Source organism: Mus musculus, chromosome 8, assembly GCF_000001635.26.
Source record: "Mus musculus strain C57BL/6J chromosome 8, GRCm38.p6 C57BL/6J".
NCBI lineage: Eukaryota > Metazoa > Chordata > Mammalia > Rodentia > Muridae > Mus > Mus musculus.
The window spans coordinates 95,674,693-95,700,941 of NC_000074.6; the positions used below are offsets into that span (position 1 = coordinate 95,674,693).

A 26,249-nucleotide genomic window follows, 5' to 3' on the forward strand; every position below is an offset into this window, starting at 1 on the left:
GAACTTCAGGGGGATGACAGGCCAATACTTGGGCTGCTTTCTGTCATATTTTTTTGTCAAAACTCAGCTGTATGGTGGCCTCCATGGCCAGGATCTTGGCAGCACTGTCTCCATACAAACACTTCATCTCGGCCTGGCGCTGCGCACTGGGCCTCTCTGCCAGGGGCTCTATAGACTGGCAGTGGTTGTAGTACAGGCCATCGTCGGCATTCACATAGCCACCCAGGCGCTCTTTGTCCAGCTGCCACTGTTGCCTTTGTTTTTCCCGGTGCCTCTCAGTCTCTGCAAAATACTGGTGCAGCTCCTCCTGTGATTTCCATGTTGCTCGGGTCGCACTCTGCTCAGTCACCTGACTCTGACCCCTTCCCTTCCGAGGCACACAGTGCTTCATCTCGCCTGTGGATGCCCGGGTCCTACTGCAGTCATGTGGGGGCTGCCCAGAGCTTTCAAGATGGGAAGCAATGCAGGGTGACTCCTGCCAGGCCGAGTGCTGGGCACGGAAGGCTGAGGGACACCCTACTTCATTAGCATGAGCGCTCCAGGGAGGAGGGAACCATGGGAAAATGAAACGGGAGTTCCTGGACTTTCTGTAGGCATTCCGGTGGCTGTACATCCAAGCCATTGCGCGACAGTAATGTCTCCAGTACTGCACATATACTGGGTGAGACTACCAAGACTCGGTCGCTCTCCATCTCGACGCCATTATTGCTATCTCTGATTGGAAAAGTCCAAGGAGGCGCTCGTGGGCACAGAGCTTACAAATTGTCAGGTTACAGGATGTCAGGCAGTGGGCATTCAGACTCGTTCTGAAATTATCGAGAAGGGTAGGCGTTAAAAGACTGACTCTATGAGGCAGTAATGATAATTTTACCACCATCACCACCATCATCATCAATAATAGCAACCACTTACTGAACACTAAAGTATTCAGGCACGACGTTAATTGTGTTCTTCACAGGCTACCATTTACTTGGGGGAGGGGAGGGATGTATGTGTGTGGTACACGTGTGTGCATATGTGTACTTGTGGGGGTGCCCCTGTGTGTGCTGGCCTGTGCTTGCCTAAAGTTGACATGGGTATCTCCATTTTAATTACTGAGGCAGCCTCTCTCACTGAAACTGTACCTCATCATCCAGGATGCAGCCTCTGCCTCCTGAGTGCTGGGATTACAGGTGACCATCATGCCTGCTGGGCTTTGTGTGGGTTATCCTGCACTGTCTCCCTAGGACACACACGCCCCCATCATTCTTACACAAGTCTTCTGGGCTCAGCACTGTCCCAGCTTCACAGAGGACGAAGAGGCTGGAAGAGAGTCACATGCTAGACGTGAAAAAATAAAAATAAAGTGCTTGAAAGCGCTGGTCTTCTACCTACAGAACCCTAGCCCAGGGGAAGAAAGATATTACAGAGAATGTTCATTCTGTCACCACAGACTGCCTCACCCCAACTCCCTTCACAAAGGAAGACACTAAGACGGAGGGGTTCCCCAAACGTGCAGAAACTAAGCTTCTGAGCTTGCTGCTTTGGTCTCAACACAAGACCCTCCGTTCAAATCCACGTCGCTAAAAGGATCCGTATCAGCTCAGGACACCCCAAGACCCCGTTTTCACAAGAGGGATGTTTGATTTGCCCCAGAGGGACAACAGGCAGCAGTGGGTGGGAGACAAAGACAGGAGATAGAGGATGAGGGAGGAGGGGAAGGGGAAAAGGAAGAGGAGGAAGGGGAATGGTGTGTGTGTGTGTGTGTGTGTGTGTGTGTGTGACAACATGGGGCACAAAGGACTGTCTCTGGATAGACAGGAGACAGACGTGGCCCATAGGAAAATGGCGGTTTATAAAGGTAAAGGGGGAACCCTGTGTTAGGATGGGGTGTTTAATTTTAACTGGGCATGTTAATTAGGGCAGCCAAAGGGGACTTTTGACTGCTAGACTTCAATACTTTGATAGCTGGACCTCAGCCTCGGGAGGAGGAAGTGATCAAATACAGGACTAGATCCTGATGGCACGCTTTTAGGAATGTAATCTAGTGGGGGGTTTAGCAAGGCAAGGAGAATGCGGGAGAAGGGCAAGGCCAGCCAGTCATGTCTGCCTTGTTCCGGCTGGTTAGAATCCCTTCAGCCACAAGCTGTAACATAAACAGGGGTTGCGTGCCACACCTGCAGCCATCAAAATCTCAGCGGCCTCCTCAGCGGGCAGTGGGGTTAATTTACTGCTGCTTCAGGTGTGGCCACCTGAAGCCGAGGCCTAAGGGCAAAGCACCTCTTACAGAGGCAGCAAAGTCAGAAGTGTTGTGGGCTGGCTTCTTGTGACATGCTCCTTCCCCGCACCCAGGGCCTCAGAGAGATCCTGATCTAGTGTACTTTCTCTGTGAGCCATCAAGACAGGAACCCAGAGGAAAAGGTAAGGGACACACAGGGCCTGAACGGAATGAGTCACCAGGACCTCTTATCTCGTCCCAACTTCGGGGTTGGTGATGCTCAGGGTTTGGGGAGTCAGAGAGACTTCAGGGCCTCTGACCCTCCTGAGGAACCAGTGAGATCGAGGAGGATAGAGTCCCTTTCCTTTCCTGCTCCGGGAGGGTGACCTGCAGGGAATAGGTTGTGGCCACCGTGTGGGTGGGGCCCTGGTGGGGACAGAAAGAACATCTTAGCCAGGAAGTTGCCTGAGTTCCTCAGAAACCTTCAGACTTTGCAAACAGGGGGAATGTTGGCTCCTGGACCACTGAACCCCAGCTTCTCCCCAACCTCCCCAGGGTGTCCCCTCAGACGGATGGGTGGGGACTGGAGGGGAAGAGAGGTAGAGGTGGTGGGAGTGAGCCAAGGTTCCCCGTGGGAGTCTCTGGCGCTCCCCGAGAAACGCTGGACAGAGACGGGACCCTCTTTGGGAGGTCAGGCGCTGCAGATTGCATCTGGGCCCCGGCCTGTGGGTCTTCTCACCGGGCCTCCCGCCCACTCCCACAGCCCGAGACAGCCCGAGACAGTCCAGCTCCAGCCACCAAGCGGGACGCGCAGCGCGCCCCACGCCCACCCACCCACGTGGGCACGCCCCCGCTGCGCGGCGCCCCGCCCCCAGCTCCCGGGGCTCGCTCGTGCGGGGAACCTGCACCGCTCGTGGGTGGCGGCGGCGGAGGCGTCCAGGCCCGGCTCCCGCCTCCGCGACCGTGTCGCTCGGCAGCCTGGGTGAGTCGCCGCGCCCTCACCCCTGGGATCCCCTCTCGGCGCAGCCACACCGCAGTCCCGCACCTTCTCTCCACCACCCTCACGCCCTGGCCACCTTCCCTCCCCCCGCCCCCCACGCGAGGGCGACGCCCTGTCTCCCAGCCTTCTTGGCTCGGATCCCCCGAGACCGCGGCTGTCGCCCGTCCGGCCGCGACGTCTGGGGGCGGTAGGCGTCTTTGTTCGCGAGGGGCCCCTCCCGCGCGGTGTCACACTCCCCCCCCCCCCCCCCGGCGCTCACCACGGCCAGGTGGCGGCGGGTGCCTTTTGGGGTGCGCGGCTGTGCCATTGGTGGATTTTTTTAAACCCTGCTGGAGGGGGCGGTGAGCGCACCGCGCTACCGGCTGCTGCTCCCGCCGCTCCCGCTATCCCGCCGCTCCTCTCTGCGGCTACTGCGCGCCTCGCCCCGGGCGGCCCAGCGCGCTCCACCGTCGCCAAGATGAAGGTGCTGGGACACAGGCTCCAACTGCTGACAGGTACCGAGGCTTGCCGCTCGCCGCTGCCGCTCTCCGACTTGGAGCGGGTTCGGGGCGCGGTGGCCCGGGTTGGAAGGGGCGCTCTCGGGTGCGCGTTCCCAGTTGAGCGAAACCTGAAGCATGCCGGGCTCTACTGAGCCGCGAGCGCCGGCGTCTGGGAGGGTGGAGCTCCACAGAGGCCCCCTGTGGTGTCCCGTCGACGGAGCTCCGATTAGCAACCCCAGGGGAGCTCCGGAGTTTTCCAATCAAATATCCCAAGTCCCCAGAGAAAGCAGCCCTGGGCCTCCTGGGGGAGCTGGGAGAACCTGTGTAAGGGCCTCCTCTTTTCTGTGATGGTCAGAGCCACCTTTCTCTCTGGGAAGAAGTTTCTTGCTGGAAGTAGAGTCAAGTGGACTAGGAAGATGGGAAGCTAGGTTGAACCGTGATGGCTCAGGCCATCCACCTTGGGCCCGCTCTAGAGAAGAAATTAGATGTCCCTCTGAGGGCATCCTGGGGCCAGTAGCTGGAATGCCTTGGAGAAACTGGATGCCTAGAGGAGATGGGAAAGGGAGCAAGGACAGAAGCCAGGTATCTATCGGAAGGTTACATGTTCCTCATACATGAAGTCCAGCATCAGTGGAGGCTTCCGTTCTCAGAGGGGAGGTGGGCACCTGGGCTGGAGGGAGCAGCCCCTGTCCAGATCTCACTGGACCATGCTGAGCCCTTGTCAGGTGCACACCCATGTATCCCTAATGAACATATTCCAAGAGATGCTTCTCAGCACTTGGGGTCCTGCCGCTGTAAGGTGAGGAAGGGGTTGCTCTGTGTGTGTGTGTGTGTGTGTGTGTGTGTGTGTGTGTGTGTGTGTGTGTACACTCAGGAAATGGAATGGGATATGGGGTAGGGATCTGAAAGGACCCAGAGATTAGAGCAAGTGGCTGCCTTTGAAGACCCAGACAGTGAAAGTAGAACTTTCTGTTCATGGAAAAGGGAGGTCACGTTCTAAGCTGGAGGAACAAAGGGTGTTCTGCATGTGCCCTAGAGTCTTGAGTGACTTAGTCTGGGAGTGGCCTGGCCCTGGAGGGTGTGTGTGTGTGTGTGTGTGTGTGTGTGTGTGTGGAGTGGTGGTGGATGGAGGTATAGGCAGGAAGTAGGCCAGGTGAAGGTTTGGGCTGTGAGTGTGTGCGAGCATGTATGTGTGCAAGCGCGTGTGTGTGTGTGTGTGTGTGTGTGTGTTTGTGTGTGTTGGGAATGGTAGTGGATGGAGGTATAGGTGGGAAGTAGGCCAGGTGAAGGTTTGGGCTGTGAGTGTGTGTGAGCATGTATGTGTGCAAGCGTGTGTGTGTGTGTGTGTGTGTGTGTGTGTGTGTGTGTGTGTTGGGGTGTTATAGGAGGAAAGTAGGCCAGATTCGGGTTTGGGCTGTGTGCTAAACCACAGTGGGTCTTGCTGGGCTCATAGAGAAAGGCAGGTGGAGATTTGCTGGAGCCTGGGAAAGCCTGGCGGGTGGTTTTTGGCACCTGCCATTGCCCTTCAACTTTTCCTTATTGCAGTCACCTGCAACAGAGAGCTGCAGCAGGCTAGCCCCACTCCCCACCTCAGACTGGAAGAGGGATCTGTAGAGGCTGGGATTTGGATTTATACCTGGAGGACAGAGCCAGGTCCTCTCACGCCCATCTGGCCCTCAGAGGGAATGGACGATACCCTGTGAGGGTCTGGAGATTGGAGTCCATGTGCAATGTTCCCTCAGGCCCTCATTGTGCTGTGGCAGGCTTTCTGAACCTCTGGCGGGGCTTCCAACAGGACTCTGTCACTGTCAGAAGCTGCCGGTGTAGCAGCCCCAGCTGTGGGCAAGCCATGGTGTTGTGAAACTGTAATCCTGGCACCCAGGAGGCTGAAACATGAGCATGGCGAATTTAAGGCCAGCCTGGGCTATGCGGTGAGCTCACACCCCTTCTCCTTCATGCACCTGCCTCCCCCCCCCCCATCACCACCCCCAACTCCTTGTGTCCTCTTCCTGCCTCATAGGTTTGGATTCAAACGCCAGCCACAGCTGGTTGTGATTTCAAACAAACAGGTCGTTTAACCTTCATCTCATTCATAAGATGGAGGTTAAAGACACCTAAGAGATATTATGGGGCCTCCTGAAACAGAGCAAGTAACATATTTGATTGGAACCATAGAGGTCTATCTCCCCTCTGGCTCCTTTTTCTGGTAATGAAGGATTCTACCTGCCTTGGCGCATTGGCTTGTAAGGACTTGGGATCTGCCACACACACTCCACATTACCCCTGCTCACAGGCAACTGGGAGATGTTTTACTTATCTCTATGGAGCGATGTGCAGGTAACAGGGTGATTACTGTGCTGAGAGTTCAGCACGTGCTCAGTACCTCTTGGTTTGCTCTAAGCTCATGCATCCTGCTCATTGGCTGTGTCCCCAGGATGCTCTTGGAGAGGACTCCAGATCCTTGCCCTAGGAGGTGGTTTCTAGTAGTTTTTACAGCATCCGTCTTACCATCATACCTATTTGCCAACAGGATTGGTCACTCTCCCACATATGAACAGCTGAGAGTGGATGAACCTATGTCCTACGTGAGGGATGCACCCATGGCCTTCTGCCTGCTCAACTGTGCGCTGGACTAAACCATTGCACACTTCATGTGAGCATGCTTATCAAATGTTGCAGCATCTGGTAGCATCTCCCTTTGCCTCTGAGCTCATTCCTCAGTGCTCTGAGGGCTCCTGTCCCCTCCGGGATATCCTAGCCCTCTTATTGGGTTCTCTGCACAGCAGACCTCTTTGAGATATATTTCTGGGGAGCTTGTTTAGGCCTCAGTTTCTCTCATGCGAGGTTGGACCCTAATGGCCTGATGTCCACAGCAAGTGCCCCTCCTGTGGGGATCAGAGAATGCCATTGATTTGTCGTGCCTGGGCCCAGTGTCCTAAGGAAAACAGAAGACAACCTGAGGTTCCCAGGTGGCTGCTGCTGCTTGTGGAAGCTTCCTGACTCCCTGCATGGGGTCGGGGGGTGGGGGTGGGGAGTGGGTCTTGCCACAGATGAAGAGAGGCAGCAGGCAGTTTTGACCCCAGAGGATGTGAGTTTCAGGGGTCTTCTCTGCATCTCTGTTCCTGGGCAGTGCTGGACTCTGAGCTCCAGACTTGTTAGCAGCTTGGGGTGGAGAGTCAGACCTCAAAAGTGGGAAAGAGCGACCCACAGTGAAGGAGTCTGGCCCAGTGTCAGTCCACACACAAGTGCCTCCCAGCCCTCAGGGGCCGGCCTGGTGGCTTAGTGTAGTTGGCCATTTTCTTTTATGTGTTGGATGTGGCAGTGGGACGTCTGTGTGTTTGCAGACTGCATAGCAATCGGTCTCATGTATTTGTCCTCCAACAGTAAGTTTCCAAGATGGTTTCAGAGAGCTCTCACATGGCAGACTAGGGCTTTGACAGGGTCCCTTGGACGTCTGAGGATCTTGGTGCCTCCTCCTACCTACCCCTCCTCCTTTTCCTCTTCTTCTCCTGAGACAAGGCTTCACTGCATAGCTCTGGCTAGTTTGTAGTTCACTATATAGACTAGGCTGGACTGAAGCTCACAGAGATTTGCTTGCTGTCTCTGGAGGATGGGTGTGTGTGTGTGCGTGTGCGTGTGTATGTGTCTGTCTGTCTGTCTTTGTATGTGAGTGTGTGTGCACATGCGTGCACAAGCAAGCGTGTCTCTGTAGCCCAGGCTGACAGTGTGCTTACTATGCATTGGAGGGTGACCATAAGCGCCTGATTCTCCAGAGTCTGCAGGTGCCATCACACTCGACTTTACCTGATGCTGGGACTCAGGCTCGAGGCTTTGTGTGTGCTCGGCAAGTGCTTTACCACCTGAGCTACATACATCCCCAGAGCAGCCCGTGTGCCTTGGCAACTTTCCCTACTGCTTCTTGTGAAATGGATGCAGGGCTGCATGCCTTTAATCCCAGCATTTGGCAGACAGAGGCAGGCAGAGCTATGTGAGTTTGAGGCCAACCTGCCCTATAAAGTGAGTCCCAGCTCAGCCTATATATTCATAGTGAGACTATATCTTTAATAAAACAACAACAACACAAAAGCCCAACTTGTATAATTTTTGTATCATTAAAAAACAACTTGTGGGCTGGCGAGATGGCTCAGCGGGTAAGAGCACCCGATTGCTCTTCCGAAGGTCCAGAGTTCAAATCCCAGCAACCACATGGTGGCTCACAACCATCCGTAACAAGATCTGACTCCCTCTTCTGGTGTGTCTGAAGACAGCTACAGTGTACTTACATATAATAACAAATAAATCTTTAAAAAAAAAAAAAAAAAAAACTAAAAAAAAAAACAACTTGTACAATTAAAAAAGCAAAGGTCTGGCAGTCCTGTGTATAGAATTTCGGGTTTAAGTCATTGTCATAATTACTTTCCTGTTGTTGTGATAGAGCACCATGACCAAGGCAACTCATAGAAGGAAGGGTTCATTTGGGGCTTATAGTCCGAGGGAAGGAATCCATCACTATCCTGGCCGAGAGCGTGGTGGCAGGCAGGCAGGCATGATGCTCAAGCAACAGCTGAAAGCTCACATCTTGATCCAGAAACTGGAAACAGGAAGAGTTTAGTGTGAATAGACCTTAAACCCGTCTCAGTGACACACCTCCTCCAACAAGGTCACGGCTCCTAATCCTTCCCAGACAGCCGCCAGCTGGGGACCAAGTTCTCATTCAAACCAGCATAGTCCTGGCGTGTCTCCCACAGTTTTACAGGATACTTATAAAGAGTGCCTGATTAGTGTTAGGGCGGTCGAGGGAAACTAAGGCTTAAAACTAGAATCAGGACCCCTGAATCTTCTTCCTCTCCAGGTTATACATCTCAGTACACACCACTGTTTCACTGGGGTGCTGGGCTGTACCTGTGGGATGCCCAGGCAGGCAAGGGAGTAGGGTTTCTAGATCCTTAGATATGGGGAGGCTCCCAGTGTATAGAAGAGAGCTGGTACCACCCTCACAGAAGGCCAGTTGGTAGTGGTGTATCAGGTCTTGGCAATGCATGATCTCTCTGCAGTTGAAACTTTAAGAACAGATAAAGGTTTATTGCAGAAAGTGGCAGCAGCCAGTTGCAGAACACTAGACTGCACTCAGCTCAGGACACACACACACACACAAACACACAGACAGAGGGGGTGGGAGGCAGGCATCTGCAAATCTCACTTCCAGAGGTCATTTATCCCCCACTCAGATGTCCCCTTAAAAATAAGTAATACTAATGGCAGTGACAGCTCACCAGTGCGTGACATTCTCTACATATCAGACAACGCCCCGGATGCCTTCACTATATTATCTTGCCATCGTAATGTCTCATGATCAGTGTACTACTTTTAAGGAAACTGAGGCACAGAGTAGCAGATCGCTCGCCAGAGGTCACACTGATGGCCGATGACCGGCTGGAATTTGAACCAGACGAACTGGCTCTAGAGTCTGGGAAGTTTTGTTAGAACTATGTTTCCTGCATCAGAAGTAACATCTTCAAGGCTGGGGCTGGGACTCGGTGGCAGGGCACTTGCTGAGCGTGCAGGAAGCCCTGCTGGGCCTTGGGTTTCATCCCTAGTTCCCCAAAATAAAGCTTTTCCAGGGTGCTGCTGGGCATTGAAAAGGCCGTGGAGATAGATGGTGGGACATGGCAGGATGTATGCAGTTTTCACCTCACCTTTTATTTTCTCGTTTTTCTTAGTGAATGTGTACACGTGAATATTAAGTTTACTTTCCGTTTGATTTGGTTTGGTATGTTGAGACAGGGTTTCTCTCTGTAGCCCTGGCTGTCCTGGAACTTGCTCTGTAAACCAGGCTGGCCTTGAACCCACAAAGATCCACCTGCCTCTGCCTCCCGAGAGCTGGGATTAAAGACATGAACCACCACTGCCCCAGCATTACTTCAGACAAACAAACAAACAAACAAACGACAAAAAAGACAACCAACCAGGCTCCTTTGTAGCACAGGTTGGCCTTGAAGTTACTAAAACCTTGAGGGTGACCTTGAAATTCTAATCCTCCGGTCTCCACTTCCCGAGTGCTGAAGTTTGGAGAGGGTGCCACCATATCCAATTGATATGATGCTGCGATTGGACCCAGGACTTCCATTCACACTGGGCGAGCACTGTACCAACCAACCAACACCCCTAACACTTGAGTTCTGGCTGTCTTAAACTGAAAAATGGCGAGGCATGATGGTTCACCCCTATGATCCTTGCACTTAGGAGGCCAAGCGAAGAAGGGTGTGGGTTTGGGCTAGCATGAGTTACAAAGGGAAACTGTCTCAGAAACAATATAAAAAGTAAATAAATAAAACTGAAAATCTGCCGCTACCCAGCAGAATAGCATTATAAGAGCTGTGGTTTCAATGAAGCCAGCCCTGCAGGCTCAGAGAGCTAGATCTCTCTCACGGAGGGGAAATGGAGAGATGCGCAGTTGTTCTGAGGGCTCCCGAGAGCTGGCCTTCCAAGACCCTGAGGGGAAAAAGATAGTGTAGCCTAGGGAACAGTGCCCCTGGCAGAGGTAGAACACAGGAGCACAGTATACAGGCCCCTACCTCCAGCCTCATCGTATAAATGCATACCTCAGTTTCCCCTTTATGTTTTTAGGGTGTGCTAGCCAGAAGAACAGCCCCAAACGGGTATTCTGAACGTAGTCCCCTAGAACCTAGGGCTAAACTTTGGCAGCCATACTGAAGGGGCTTTGCAGCTAGATTAGCGATTTCATCTGGAGAAAATTCCTAGATTAGCAAGTAGGGTCCTGTGTGTACTTCCTTTTCCCCACTGTAAGAGGGAGGCAGAAGCTAGTCTGTTATAGAAACAGGCAGAAGCAGAACAGCCCGCCCACGCTGTTCGCTTGGCTGTACTGTCTTTTTCCCCTCAGGGTCTCAGAAGGCCAACTCCCACAAGCCTGCCGAAAGACTGTGCGTCCCTAGATTTCCCCTCTGTGAGATAGATCAGTAGAGGCTGCTTGGCTGTGGGCCTTGCAGTGGGGAGGGCCACCTGAGCCAGGGTTGTGAGGAATGCTGCCTGGAGAGGGAGGGAGTCTGCAGCCACTCCCCCCCCACTCACACACACACACACACACACACACACACACACACTTTTCACTGGGCAGAGCTGATTATGGGGCTTCCGACCTTCAGAACTATAAGGGCGTTAAGTCCAGGTAATGAAGATTCGTTAGATCGCGCACTGCAAAGTGACCTGCAGAGAAGGTGGGCAGGACCCCTGAGGCTTGTCGTCCGCATGGACGCTTCCCATCAGCCCTGGCTGTATGACCTAGAGCTGAAGCTGAGCTTGGCTGTGTCTCAGTGTGGTCCTGGGCTCAGCTGAGAAAGCACCACAGAAGCCAGAATTGGCTGTGTGTTTTGACCCTGCTTGCCTGCCATACCCTGATCCCCTTGGGTATAGAAGATTGTGTGTGTGTGTATCTATACACACTCATACATGTGAATGCCTGTACACACACACACACACACGCACAAAGAGAGAGGGAGTCAGTCAATCAGTCCAGTCTGTGAATAAAATGTCTGCTCCAGAGTGGCTGATGGAACACACCTTTGGGACATGCCAGCTTCTCAGCCCACTTCTGTCAGGAGGCAGGCAGGGGAAGTAAGTGCTATGTGCCGGTAGATATGCCTAGGTGGGCAGGGGCAGGGACCTCAGTCACTTTGGAGGTCACAGGAAGTACTTGAGGGATGCCTTTCTTTAGAGGGTGGTCCCATAGCTGGGTTCAGGGTTTGTAGCCCTCACATAATCTGTATCCAAAATTGTTCCCTGGTGGCTCTCGTGCCCAGACCTTGAGCACCAGAAATGGCTTGTAGCCCTGTTTAACCCCTTGATGTTCTCTGCTAGATGTGTCTGGCAGACAAGGGTCGGGTCTAGGATAGGAGTGGGACCTGGGGCAGGGTGGGCCCTTCCCATTGGTGAGGGGTCCTTGTAGATGTGCCTAAGCTTGTTCCTCACCCACACAGAACAACGTTGAATGTTCCCTGACACATAGGGAGGGATAATCTGGGAGTCCTTTCACCACCACAGCTCAGGAGGCATCTTTGGAGATTTTCTACATTTGAAGAGACCTCCTGTACTGTCCTAGAGTAGATGGAGGTATGGCCTCTCTAACACAGGGAGTGGCCTGCCTCTTGGCCATCCCCTGCACAGCATGACTCTGTATGATGTCCATGAGGACAGACGCTAGGGTTCACGTGGCCCTTTGAACCCAAAACAGGGAGGATTTGGATGTTATAGTAGATTTCTCAGTGCAGGTGGCAGGCCCAAACGCAGAACTTGAACCAACACAGTGTTGGGCTCCGCAGCAGCCACAGTAGGCACAGGTTGGGCTTTGGTCTCCTCCACTTTTTCATTCCCAAGACAGGGTTTCTCTATGTAGCCCTGGCTGTCCTGAAACTCATTCTGTAGACCCGGCTGGCCTCGAACTCACAGAAATCCCCCTACCCCTGTCTTCTAAGTGCTGGGCTTAAAGATGTGTGCTACCACCGCCTGGACGTTCCACTCTTGTTAGTTAGGTTGCTTGGATGGGTAGATGTCTTAGCCCTTTCCTCTGGATGACAGGTCATCCTCCTGATGCACCCAGCAAAGAGCTCTTCCTTAAAGATTCTAACAAAAGCTGGGTCCTGAGTGGAGGCTCTGCCTCACCCTGAGCCGTCTCTAACACTTAGCCATGTGTCCCATCCACTTGGCCTCCCTAAAGCCTATACTCACTGTGGGCCTCATCTGATCTCCATGTTAACGTTGGAAGCACCAGCTTCCCCAGGACCTGAATACACAGTGTATTCCTACTGTGTGTGCTTGGAGTACCAGACTGGGGGGTGGGGTCCTTTTGCCCCATTCTGGCCTTGTTCTTTCTATGTAGCTGAGGATGACCTTGAACTTGAGACCTTCCTACCTGTACCACCTCAGGGCTCTGCCTCGGTTTCTCTATCAGCCTACAATGCTGGATGTTATCTGTCCCACTCGACTTTCCCACCAAGCAGGCAACACTGGTGCTCTTCCCAGACTACCCGGCTTCCTTCCTGCCTTCCCCATGCCTCTGTTTGTATCTCTTCAGCAAGGTGACACCTCTAACCACCTTAGGTGTTAAATTGCCGCCCCAGACTGGCTCTGTCCCTTCTATGGCCTCCATCCACAAAAGCACACAGACCTGTTAGTTGTTTGCACCAGCCCTGAACAGCAATCTGTTGTCAGTGGTTTCTCCCTAGTTCCTGAAGCAGCCTGAAGAAGTCTCTTCATGATTTGAAAATAGTTCAGATTTCAGAGTTGGGGATATTTGACTATACTCATGGGGAAAGCCCAGGGTCTAAAATGCTCATATTAAAAGTTTGAGTGTCAATCCAGGCAGTGGTGGCTCACCTTTTAATCCCAGCACTTAAGAGTCAGAGGTAGGCGGGTCTGTGAGTTTGAGGCCAGCCTGCTCTATAGAATGAGTTCCAGGGCAGAAGGCTTACACAGAGAAACCCTGTCTTGGGGGAAAAAAAAAACAAAAAACCTTAAAAACAAAAAACTGTGAGTGTCATGTTGATGTTCAGAAAGCTTCAGCCCTCAAAAGGGTGCCCTGCAAAAAGTCAAGCCAGATGGGGTGACCATGACTGGGCAGCTGAGGCAGGACAGAGAGGTGAAGGTCACATCTCAGAGCACTGCAGAGCACTGCAGGCTGTCATATCCGTGATGTCCACCAGTGATGTGTGCCCAGATTGTACCCAGCCAATGAATGGGCTGGGTTCACTTCTCGGGCACCGTCCATCATTCCTGCTTAAAGCACATAGATTAAGGATTGAGGACCTTCAAAGGGAGGCACAGGTGCTGTTGCATGAGGAGGGTACAGCAGGTGGCACCCTCCTACAGGCCGGGCACTCGGATGGAGAAGGCTGGCAGGTGGTTGGTGCTGTGGAGTCCTTTTCCGTGGCGACATTGATTTCTAAAGTGCTAATTAAACAGGTGGTTTGGGGAGAGGCTTTGGGGAGGAGAATGCCTTGGGAATGTGTGTGCCCACCCTCTGTCTGAGACTGTTACAGAATCTGGGCAGGGGGAGGTATACCCGCCACTTATTACCTTTTTGGATCTTACCCCAGGATCCGGGACAAGTGTGTCCTTGTTTCTGGGAAGCTCGCCAGGTTGGGCAGGCACAGCTGAGCTAAGTGGGAGATGCCTGTGCTGAGGAACTTTTGAGAATTTGTGACGAAAGTGCCAAAGGGAGCTTTTAACTTGTGTGGGTCATGGTTACACATACAGCTGCCAGCCAGTGCAGCCCTGAGACCCCAGAGAGAACGTTACCTAGGGTTGTGTTGCTAAGGGGGTTCGGGGTAGGACCGCACGTGATATGACAGTCCTGCAGGGCCAGGATCATGAGTGCTGCTTGTTTGCCTGTGGAAAAATCCCTGGCATTCCCTTCCCTGTAACATAGTTTTGCATATTATATAGTATGTGGGTGGGTCTCTGGTCTCCCAGGAAAAATGTCTCAAACATACATGAGTGTCAACTGTATGTGACAGAAAACTGATGGCAACCACAGATTAAGCAGGCTGTGGTCCCCTCTTCCACACAAGGCCTGGATTCATTGTCACCTGTTGCTCGGGGGCTGCTGCTGTGTTGCTGCTGCTGTTCCTAGTGTCCTAGCTCAGCATCCAAAGTAGTTGCTCAAGTTCCTGCCATCATATCTGTATTCTAGCCAAAAATCTAGCAGGGAAAGAGCCAAAGAACAGTATATCCAGTGTATCTTGGGCCAATGAGATGGTTCAGTGGATAAAGGCACTTGTAGCTGAGCCTGATAACCTGATGGTTTCCATCCATAGAAACCCATGTGGTGGGAGAGGACTGACTCCCACAAAGTGACCGTCACAAGCAGATCATAGCATGCACACACACACACACAGAGAGAGAGAGAGAGAGAGAGAGAGAGAGAGAGAGAGAGAGAGAGAACAGAAAACGATGGTATACCTCACCCTTAAAGAATAGTGGCCAAGGTCACATGCTCTACCCTTAGATGTCACATCTCCTGGTCACGAGTACCATTCCCATCCTTAACTGCCCATATACACTTTTAGGATCTCTTAGTTAGGAAATGGAGAGAGCAGGCGTCATCTCTGCAGCAGCAGGAGCCTGCTCTGGCTCCACACAGTTGCTGCCTGTGTGCGTAGTTAAGATTGTCGCTCCCTCTGCCCTTGGTCTGAGGATTAGAAGTTTCCTGCCTGGAGCTGCTGCGTTGTGTAGAGGAATGGAGCTCACACACTGGTGCTGTGCCTCAATTTCCAGCTTCAGAGAGGGCCACTGGTCAGTTAAGAGTACAAGCTTTAAATCTTTGTCCACCTCTAACGCCGGGAGCCTCGGACAGCTCATGGCAGATGGGCAGCTCAGCAATGCTGTCATCATGGCATCTCGTGCTGTCATTGCTGTCCCGGGAGCCCAGGAGACTGAAGAGCGGGTGTCACAGCATAGTGTGCCCTAGAGACATGGTGCTGCAGAGACAGGGATGGCACGAGGCATGTGCATGCCAGCAGCAAGGAGACGACCAGAGGCAGAGTTGGAGTGCAAGGGGGTTGAAACCGTTTATTTCCCGTTTTCTTTGGAGCTGGGGTTCTGTTTGTTTTGTTTTGTTTTTTGAGACCTGGTCTCACTCTATAGCTCTTGCTGTCTTGGAGCTCACTGTGTAGACCTGGTTGGCTTCAAACTTACAGAGATCCTCCTGCCTCTGCCCCTGCCTCTGAATGCTGGGATTAAACATGAGAATCTTAAAGTTCCAAACAGCACTTTCTGTGATTTCAGAGGCAAAGCCTTGAGTGATGATAAGTCACAATGGGCTGAGAGACAGACCCCAAGTGAGGACCAGTGTTCAGCTCCCCAAAACCCATGGAAATGCATCCATCTGTAATCCAAAGGAGGTGAAGAGACCCACAGAACAAGCTACCTAACTGAGACAGGAGCTCCAGGTTTAACCCTGCCTTGATGAATGAGGTGGTGACATCAGGAAAACAGCTGATGTCAACCTTGGTCCTACACACATGCATGAATGCACACTACACATGCACACCCAAAAGTCCCTCATCTTGTAGGGGTCAATTCTAAATCTTATACCTGCTCTAGGAATGATGAAAATAAAACATTGGGAATCTCCTGGCATTCACAAGCCCCAAGTTTGATCTTCAGCAGGGAAAAAGAAAAGGACAATATAAGCCAGATTCCTCACCACTTGATAAAGTCTGTAGTGTCCGACTGTACTTAAAGGACTTGGAAATCTAGTTCCAGGCTCCTGGTAAGCACACAGTAGGCTGGATTTAGAGCCAGCATGAGTCTTAGTACTTACTTCCCTTGGCTCTGCCTGCAGATAGGACCTAGAGCAGTTACCCTGCAAGTGCTGAGCTCATAGGCTTTCTGAACAGCAGCCAGGGACCCTGGAGAAGAGAGCGCTGTGGTACACACAGAGAGCATGCAAGACGCGCATGCGATGCCAGATGTGGCCAGCCAGTTAGTGGCTGCTCAAAAACTGATGGATTCACATCAAAAGGACAAAGTGCCACCTGAAAGGGACGTAGGGTGGCCAAATCCGGCCTGCTTTGCTTTGATAGCCACAACAGAATCTAGCCCATAGGATAAATCTCCCCAAGTCTGCTGTGGTATGATAAATGGTGGACTGGATAGCTACACAGAGGAGAAAGGATAACTCTTGCTCCCAGAATCCCAACTAGCGACCAGACAGGATGACGGAAATAGAACATTGTCATTAGATAAACGCCACAGTAAGAATGGTGGACAAGAGATGTCAAGGGCTGCTAAAATTAGCCTGGAAAAGTATGAGAAGAAACAGGGTATTATTGTCAGAGTACCTTCCCATGTGATAACCAGCTACAGAGAAAGATAGTTCTCCCTGCAGAGAAGCCGAGCAGGTAACCACCTCCGGCCCCCTGGCAGCAGTCAGGATTGACAGCCCCTGCGCAGGACACAGCAGCACCACGAGCCCACTGTGCTAGGCAGCTCTGAGAACCGCACGTGGTTTCTCCTCTGTCCATGCTCCACATGCCTAACACAGAGTCTAATGAGAGCAAGCAAACTGGGGACTTTGTTCACTGCCCAGGCTTGCTTCCAGAGTGTCACAGTTACGAAAAACCAAGGACTAGGGTCCTTCGCCCATGGAAGAGTGAAGAGCTGAATGCTGTTATCATTTGGGGGTCCTCCTGAACCCCCCAGGTCCACAGCATCCGTCCTGCTTGCTAACAGCATTGCTCCTGTGTGTTCCTTCCTCTTCAGCTGTGGTTGTGCCTCTATAACACGGGGCCATGGGGGAAGTCCTGTAGTTTGTGTCTGTTGTAATTCTGTAGGGTAAAGTGGGGAGGTGTTATGATTTTACTACAAGTGGTCTTTGTCCTCGTCAATGTATAAAACGTGAGCGGAGTCTTAGTGTCTTAGGTGAGATGAAAGAAATCCAGTGTGTAGAGTAGAAATCTGTTTGCCCACTCAGAACCAGCACCCTCCCTGCCAGATGAATTGATACTTTATCTGAAGCCATGTGAAGGCTTCCTTTTGAATTTGCTAACATAGGCACCAGTTTGGTGGATATTCCTTACATAAATGGGATATTTTTCCTACTTATCGTGTGGTAGCCCTTGTCCCTAACTGTGTGTTTCAGAGTGATGCTGCCTTTTTAACGGTTGCATGGTACTCCTAAGTGAAGGTGCTCTCTAGTCACGCGGTCTTCTGTTCACGGTTGGGGGAGGGGAGTAGGCCTTCACAGGAACTCAGTGAGAAAGCAGGAGAGTGGGTCTCTTTCAGGTCTAGAACAAAGCAGGGGTCAGCAGCTAGAGCGGAAAGTGGAGAGCACGCCAGAGAAGAAACATCCTGTGTCCTCCTCTTCCACTCCTGAGGTGGAGCCGGTGAAGAAGACTCCACCCTCTGTGGTCAGGAGAGAGAAGGTGGGGGGGGTGATCCACAGAGAATGGCTCCAGACCCTTAAATTGAGGGTCTTAGGGTTCAGGGTCAGGTGTGTGGGGAGCAGTGGGAGACCCTTCCAGCTTGGGGTGTGCTGACTTGGTGACAATCCTTATGATGTCCTCCTCTTTAGTGGGGACCCCTCTCCCAGTGTTGTTGGCCTTCAAATGCTTGGTTTATTTTGTGATGATGGATCTTGTAGCCTTGGGGATACAGCACAGCTGAGTGGTAGGGGTGTCTGAAACACCCACTACCTGTCCGTCCGACTGACAGTTGACTGACTCCTCTTGGCTGAGAAAGAACACCAACGTCACCACCACCACCTTAACGTCCTTGCATGGCTCCAAGGACTTGACCTGATGAGGCCCAGTGGGAGACTGAGAAAAAGACACATGCAGAAAATCTAGCATCAGGTGGATGGGGCTCCATGATAGAGACACCGCAGCATGCTTGTTAGATTATACACAGGTGAGGCAGTTATTGCATACAGCTGGACAAGAAGGCGAGGCGAATGGTGTACAGATGGATACATAGACAGGTTAGCTGGTCGGTGTAGGAACACTTTCTGTGGGACAGCAATCTTCAGCAGCCTGGGGAAGGGAGAACAGAAGAAGCTATGGTGGACATCTTTACACACACACACACACACACACACACACACACACACACACACACACTCAACATCCATACATGGACCAGAGGTAGCTTTGCCATCTTCCCTATGAGCCTCACCACCCCAGATGGGCTCTGCCAGTTCCCCATGGGTCTGGGGTATTATATATATATATTTTTTTAAACGCTTTGTTACATTTTTATTTGTGTGTGTATATGTGCACATACGCACATATACATGTATTGTCAGGGTGTGCATGTAGTGATCAGAGGACAACTTGTAGCACGTTCATTCCTACCACATAGGTTCCGGGGATTAACGTTGGGTCATCAGGCTTGGTGGCAGATGCCTTTGTGTGCTGAGCCATCTTGCTGGCCCTAACTGCTGTGTTTTTAACCCTCGTTAATCTGAGGTTAAACCCCATCACAGAGCCACAGTTACTGATGCTCACAAATGGAGCCCGGTCCCTCCTGCTGCTGCTGCTGCTGCTGCTGCTGCTGCTGCTGCTGCTGCTGCTGCTGCTGCTGCTGCTGCTGCTGCTGCTGGAGACCAGTTCAGCCTTTCACCCAGCGGGGTTGCCTTTTCCCTGAAACAGAATCAGGAAGGGAGCGAGCGTCTGAGAGGACAGAGGGATGAGGAAGACTGCTCAGATAAAGTAGTTTTGCCTCATTTTGGGGTATAGAACTTCAACACACCTAATCTTTTCTTTAAGATTTATTTATTTATTTTATGTATGTGAGTACACTGTAGCTGAACAGATGGTTGTGAGCCTTCATGTAGTTGTTGGGTATTGAATTTAGGACCTCTGCTTGCTCTGGGCAATCCTGCTTGCTCTGGTTGACTCCTCTGGCTCAGTCCCTGTTCTCAGTCCCAAAGAGTTATTTATTGTTGTAAATAAATACATTGTAACTGTCTTCTGACAGCACTAGAAGAGGGCGTCAGATCTCATTACAGGCGGTTGTGAGCCACCATGTGGTTGTTGGGATTTGAACTTAGGACCTTTGGACCATCGAGCAGTGTTACCCGCTGAGCCATCTCGCCAGCCCCATTACACACCTAATCTTATTGGAGTTTGGAAGCTAAGCAGGGTCCAGCCTAGTTAGCACCTGGGCAGGAGACAAAAGCCACCCATTACAGAGTTCTCCTTTCTCCTTGATGCTTGAGAGAGCTTGAGAAGTAAAGCTTATCCCAGGCTAGGCAGGGCACTGGAGAGCTGCAGCCCAGCCCTGCATGGCTTCTATATAGCTGTTATGGCCACCATCCTCCCTGGGCTTTCCAGGGAGAGCGCAGGAGACCACAGTCCCGTCCCCGTCCCCGTCCCCGTCCCCCCACCGTCCACCCCCCCACCCCACCCCCCCGCATGCTAGCCAGTCTCCTTGTGATTTGCCCACAGGAAGCTGGCCAGTGATGCGAACATAACCCAGCAGTGTAAGGACCACGACTGTGGCCTAAACACTAAGTGGGAGGGCCAGGGGTCACCCAGGCCTGTTTGGAACTCAAGGCTTCAGGAGCCCTCTAAGGAATGAGTGGTCTGGAGGAAAAAGAGCAAGAGAGAAAGCGCCTGGCAGCATTTTCAGGCTTCAGCTGCCTGTCTGTCATCCACCTGGCCGCCACTGGGAAGAAAAGCGGCCATCTCCTCCACCCCCAACTGCTGTGGGGAGAGAAACGTTCTGTGGAAGCTTGTTCTCTGTTGCCCTGAGGGAAATGTCACTCTAGCCCCTGCCAGACGCCCCTGACCAGGCTGCACTGCCCGTTTTCCAGACTTGCTGGGTTCTCTGTGTCTCTCCCTACCCCTTCCCTTCTACTCCCCGTCACAGACCATCTGTCCCCCTGCACTGCCCACCCTCAGCCCTTTTAATAGCATTGTCCCTAGAGAGAACTGTCTCCAGGTGGTGTCACAGCAGGTGGGGGGGAGGACAGGACACCCCAGTGCCTTGAATTGAGGTGGGCGGCAGGGAGGCAGGTGGCCAGGATAGTCCTAATGAAGGAGGTTTCTCAGGTGGCTAAGCTCCCGCTGGGGTGGATGGATGAATGTACACATCGCAGAAAGGAAGGGAAGAAAGGGCAGAGGGAGGAGAGAGGACACCATTCTAAAAATACAGCCATCTGCATCGCTAGTTTCCTGGGAAACCTCTGGAAACAAAGCTCAGCAGGGCGTAGGGTGTGATCGTGTGGGGATTGTGGGGATCGGGGCTTAGGGTGGCAATTCCTCCTCCTGCTGCATTGAGGGTTAGGATGGAGGGGCCCGAGCTGCCACTGGGACGCAGGAGGGGGAGTCTGCGGGCTTCACTGCTAAGAACAGCTGGAGACAGAGCCATAAAGGGAGGGAGAAAGGAAGCCAGGTCTCCAGGGACTGACCGGGACCGACCGTCCCTTCACTCTCTAGGTGGTATGGTGCTCTAGCATGAACACTGAACAGGTCTCTTCCAGCCTCACCTCACTTCCCATCACTGTGGAATGAGACAGCAGAGTAGGCACTTTACAGGCTGGGAGATAGATGCCTTAGAGGCCGGAGGAATTGGGGCCAGGCCGCGGTGGCACTCGCCTCTGATCCCAACCCACTTCAGAGTGGACACCCTTCTCTCAGTTCTTATCCACGGCTACAGGGGCAATGCCTGAAACCAGTTATTATGCATATTTTGTAAGGGTCTTACAGTATCGCAGGATGGCCTTGAATTTACAACCCCTCTGCCCTAGCTTCCCCTCCACCGTGTGTAATGTGCAGTCTCCCAGGCTCTTTCTGTGGGGCCTGTTTATATCTTATACCTGGGATGATACTGAATGCTTTGTAGCGGCTTTGGAAACACTTATCACCTGGGTTCTACATGTGCCGTGACAAGCACGTAGCATCAGAGGACAGCTCGTGGGATTCAGTTCTGTCCTTTGCCACTGCGCGTTCTGGAAACTAAACTCTAGTTGTCTTATTTGGTGGCAAATGGCTTTACCTGCTGAGCCACCGCACTAGCTCTGTTAGCTGCATTTTATTGTTATACAACATTTCCCCATGAAATTGAAAATTATCTTAGTCAAATTACCAAAGTAATGTGTGAATCTCGTAGCCCATTGGTGAACTTTTGGCTGCTTCTGACTTTTCTGTTGACGGTGACACTGGAGAGCATTCCCAAAGCTAAGTGAGCCATTAGTCACCCCCTGGGTTCCTTACAAAGTCTCCCTTGTTGATTGGGACTTGCTGAATCTGACAATATGAATATTTAGAATACCTTATCTTTTGGTAATTCACATTGGCTACACCCCAGCTGTGTCCTCAATCCGTGGTTTGCGCCTTTTGAAGATTTTTCATTCATTTTTGCCAACCTGACCCTCAAGAGAACAAAGGTGTCAGAGATGATATAAGTATTTTAATTAATTTCTATTTTATGTGCATTGGTGTTTTGCCTGCACATGTGTCTGTGAGGGTGTCAATGCCCTGGACCTGGAGTTATAGACAGTTGTGAGCTGCCACGTGGGTGCTGGGAATTGAACCCAGGTCCTCAGGAAGAGCAGCTGGTGTTCTAACTGCTAAGCAATCTCTCCAGTCTAGAATACCTTATTTTAATCTGAATGTCTTTGGGTATCTCTCTGTGTTTTAATGAATGTTTGACTCATTTCCCTCCTGGGTATCTTCTGGCCTCTGCCATCATGCCCAAGTGAGACAGACACAGTACTGCCTCTCCTGTGCGCGCGCGCGCACACACACACACACACACACACACACACACACACACACACGTGTGCGCGCACAAGAGAGAGAGAGAGAGAGAGAGGGAGAGAGAATGCCGAAATGTGTACACACGTGTATAGATGTGACCCTTTCTCTCTAAAAGGTCAGACGTTTCTGTGTCTGCCAGAATCAGGTCCGGGACCCTCTGGTGACTGCCGGCTGAGATCACATGTGTTTTCTGTCCTAAGCCAAGCCCTGTTCAGGTTCCAGGAAAGAGAGCTTTCACCTCCCATCCTCTTCAGCTTCAGTCTACCAAAATCTCTGCAAGCAACTCTGAGCTGCTCTCATCCCATCTCTTTCTTGCCTCTCCATTGAGCCCTTTTGCCTCACAATAAATGCAGGGTTTTGTTTAGAACCTTCAAGGTTCCTTTGCTGCTTAGTTTTGCAAAACATGACTTTATTTGAAAAACAAATACAGTATAATAGTCCTTGGTACAAGCAGATCTTGGTCCCCTGGGGACAGCAGCCCTGCCCTGTGATGTCCTCACCCGGCAGCTTCAGAACAAGGCCCAACCTCGTACTCCCTTCCTCCTAGGGCTTCTGCTCCACGACGTGACCATGGCAGGGCTGCAGGAGCTGCGATTTCCTGAGGAGAAGCCCCTGCTCCGCGGCCAGGATGCCACTGAGATGGTGAGTCGCCCCTTCCAGGTCCTGGGGCTGAGCGCCACCTTGTGGTGAAATTGGAAATTGTGTGTTCTTGTCTTTCCTGTTGTCATGGACCCTCCCTGTGAGAGCTCAGAGCTACCCAGAACTGATGTTCATTCCCTGAGAAATGTGTCAGGGCCAGCCAGCCTGAGTGCCCAGCCCATGTCGCTGGGTATGGTCCCCGCTCACCTTGCTTTGCAGCTGGGAGAGGCAGGAGCCCAGAGCCTTCCACCTTTAGCTCCGTGTTTCCTTTCCACCCACCTTCAGCTTCCTTCCAGAAGAAGCCGCAAGGATTGGGATCGGATGGATGGCTTAGCCAGCGCTCTGGGGAATCCCAGCACATGAGACCATAGCCCTGCCCCTGAGAGCATGGTCTGTCCTTCCTTTAACACATAACTCCCAGGTTAGTTGAGGGTAGCTCGTGAGGCCAGAAGTGAACGTATTTGGCAAGCTCTTCAACCCAGGTTCATCCTCCTGCTAGGATGCCTGCGGGAACCTCCTTCCTGCATCCCCACTTTTCTCCTTGCGCAGTACAACCCTTTAAAGACACACAATAATAGTCCTATGCAGCCCTATCTGTTGTAATGGGGAGACCCTCCCCAGAGCTCAGAACCACCCTAAACTGACTCTCCAATGTTCATTCTTGAGGCTGGGGGATTGCCTTCTCTTTACCCTGCCTCCCTCCTTCCCTGCCTCCTTGAACCTTTGAGCGTATCTGCCATATTCCCAGGTGCTTCCTCTGCTGGAAGACATTAGCCCAGGAATGCATAGAACAGGCTGTCACACCCTGACCCTGAAGCCCGGGCTGGCCTGTTCTGTGCCCAGGTCTCTCCAGCCTCCTGCAGCACATTGCTATCCCTTTGTCCTGACTCACAGTCCTTTGCTTCCAGTTCGTGGCAACCTCCTTCTTCCTTCTGCTCTACCCAGCCTCTCACTTCCTGCCACCGGGGCCATAGCTTGCCTCTCTGGAGTTTGGATCTGTGTTGCAGTCTCACGAGGAGGTCTCAGTCCTTGAGTCAGCACAAGGTTCTCACTGGGTACCCAGTGGCCTCTGCTTTTCCCAAAGGGGCAAAAAAAAAAAAAAAAAAAAAAAAAAAACCACCCAGTGCAGCCTCCACGTGACTCCCAGCAAAGTCCTTGAGGTGTCAGCTAGCTTTACCTTACATTGTCTTTGGGAGCTGCCGTTTCTCGACCTGTGATGCTGGCAGAGTCTCATAGCACCCTGAGTGCAGTGCCTGCCTGACCTCTATGTTCTGAGTGGCTGTAGTTTGCCAGGTACACATTCTTGTTATCCCACGATCCACCCTCCCCCCACCCCGCCCCCATAGCCATGGTATCCACAGCGGGGGGGGGGGGGGGGGGGGGCTTCAGTTAGTGAGATAGAAGCAGCCCAGGAAAAGCATCTGTACACACTTTTTTTTTCCTTGCCTTTATTCCCTTAACAGCAGAGTATAGCAACTATTTCCATGACATATGTCTTCTAGAAGGTGTGTTCTGGGCAACCCAGAGCCGATTTAAATTGTGTGAGAGGAGAATCGTAGGCTCTGGGCAAAGAAAATGCCATCTCAGAGAAGTGGGCTCTGGTACCTACAAAAGACTCTGTAACCAATGCAGAGGCGGGAGGGTGACTATATTCTATATACATCTCGACCTCTATAAGCCACTTTAGACTAGCTCTCCCTGAGGACTGCAGAGTCCTGGGATCTGTAAGGTGCTGCCTGCTCCCTCTCTGCACCCCGCTGGTCTCCACACTCTCCTGGGCTTTCCTAGCATCCCGACCCTCTCCTGCCCTTTGTTTTGATCTCATATATACCTCCTATGGCGCCCAGGGATTCATGTTGGATTATTTCTTTCTGCTATCTCTTGGCTTGTGGACCCCATCCCTCCCACACTCCTATCTCCTGAGCCCCCAACATCCCGAGAGCACACTGCACACCCTACCATTATCTGCCTCATCCTTTCTGTCAGATTTTGTTTTTAACAGAACCGCCTCCCTCCTTCCCCGATGTAATTACCTTCCCACTTGCTCTTCTGTTTGGTGAGCTTGGTGAAGGGCTCCGTCATCAGTGAACAGCCCTACCCCCTTCTGCCAGCAGCCCCCCTTCCTGAGGGGTTCCCAAAGTGGCTGCCCTCCCTCCCTTGGCCCCTGTCGTTCCTCCCAGGCCTTGGAAGAATCAGTGGGTCTCACTACAGAGCTGAGGCTGGCCTTGGACTTAAGATCCCCCTATTCCACCCTCCTGAACGCTGGAAATACCTGCAGTGCTATGTGGGTGTGTTCTGAGCCGTAGGCCCCTCATTTGTGAAGGCAGGTTGTTCATTTGATCAGCCTGTGTTCAGGAGCCCACTCTAGTCCAGCCTTTACATGACCAGATACGGTCCCCTCCTCAAGGTACCAGAGGCAGGACAGGCAGGGATCAAAGATGCATGCCACTGACAGTTTGACATTGACCCAAGGTTTGAGACAGTAAAGTGGGCAGTGTGGCTGGCCTTGACAACACCTAATATCCATAGGTCAGGACAGTGAACAGGCCTCAGCTTACCCACCCAGCCCTGGGCGTGACAGTCATAGTGCTTCTTGGCTCCTTCATCCTCTTCCCTTATGTGTAATGAGGCAGAGATCTCAGTGCTTTCTGCCTGTGGTGCAGCTCTGAGTCTCCCCGTTAACCCAGAAGATAGAAATCCTTGCACCGGGTAACCTGTGAGTCACTTCTGTTAGCATGAATGTAGACTGGGGATCAGAAGATGGGTCTGCTCTGTGCAGAGCCCTGGGAGCTGGGTTAACTTGCCCCCTTTTGTTTGTTCTCCTTAGGATAACCCTGACGCCTTCCTCTCAATTGTGGACACAGACTGGAAGGTAGGTTGGGGTTCAGCCTCTCAAATATGGGACCCATATCTGTCTGGACTTCTCTCCCACTGGGCTGGGTCCTAGAGGAGAGTAATAGCCTGTCCATGTGTCCCAGTCTCTGGTGGTGAGGGCAGGGCCACCTCACGGCCTAATGACCCCCACGGCTCACAGCAGCTCCCCCTGCCCAGTGAAGGGGTTGGACCCTCTGTGAACAGGACAGTTGGAAAGGAAGCAGAGGCCTCCGGCAATGAGTGTGCAGAAAGGAGCGAGGGATGCTGTCATCTGAATCAGCATTTTCCTCCGGTGAAAGCTAGGTTGACTGTGAAATAACTCTTGTTTCCATAGCAGCTGTTGCCTGGACAACCATGTCCCGGTTAGTTTGATGCCAAAGGTACCATGAAAATGGAACTCGCTCTTTGTTTTTATTCCTTCACATGATGATTTTGCTCACTTGGCCAGCTATCCCCCCTGCCTCGAGTCCCTTAGGAACGGTTTATTTCCTGGCACCAGAATATGTCTAACAGCAAGCATAGGATGGAGAGGGAAACGGGGTTATTGGGTTCCCAGACGCCACTGGCCACCCAAATAGGACAAACCCCCTCCTCCCTGCTGGATGGAAGTCACCTCCAGGCCACATCCTTAAATAGATAAGCGTTGGGCAACTAGGGCAACTAGATGGTGGGACCCTGGTTCTCAAGACCTCTTACTTGGTGAAGGACAGCAAAGGAATCCTCCTGTCACTCTGGGAGCACTACATAGAGGCAGGTTTTGTTCGGTTTTCCTTTTTGCAGAA

The 26,249-nt window shown here is 52.1% G+C and overlaps 1 protein-coding gene, 1 long non-coding RNA gene and 1 pseudogene across 9 annotated transcripts in view; 1 reads left to right on the plus strand and 2 right to left on the minus strand.

Moving 5' to 3' along the window:
- Gm6013 (predicted gene 6013) lies at positions 1-703 on the minus strand (annotated as a pseudogene).
- Positions 2,282-26,249, plus strand: part of Ndrg4 (N-myc downstream regulated gene 4) — a 37,983-nt gene continuing 14,015 nt past the window's right edge. For 3 of the 8 annotated variants that reach the window (NM_001372428.1, NM_001372429.1, NM_001372430.1), the window contains exons 1-3: positions 3,071-3,179; positions 22,502-22,596; positions 25,421-25,465. In NM_001372428.1, coding sequence (NP_001359357.1) covers positions 22,525-22,596; positions 25,421-25,465 — 117 coding nt within the window. In that variant the 5' untranslated portion in view covers positions 3,071-3,179; positions 22,502-22,524. Of the gene's footprint in view, positions 2,401-2,960; positions 3,180-3,579; positions 3,692-22,501; positions 22,597-25,420; positions 25,466-26,249 lie in introns of those variants that run through there. The other 5 variants (NM_001372421.1, NM_001372426.1, NM_001372423.1 and 2 more) reach the window with 3 other exon arrangements.
- Gm51585 lies at positions 22,343-23,655 on the minus strand. The gene is made up of 2 exons (XR_003947588.1): positions 22,801-23,655; positions 22,343-22,634 (listed from the first exon to the last, which is right to left on the minus strand). It is a non-coding gene; the product is annotated as a predicted gene, 51585 (long non-coding RNA).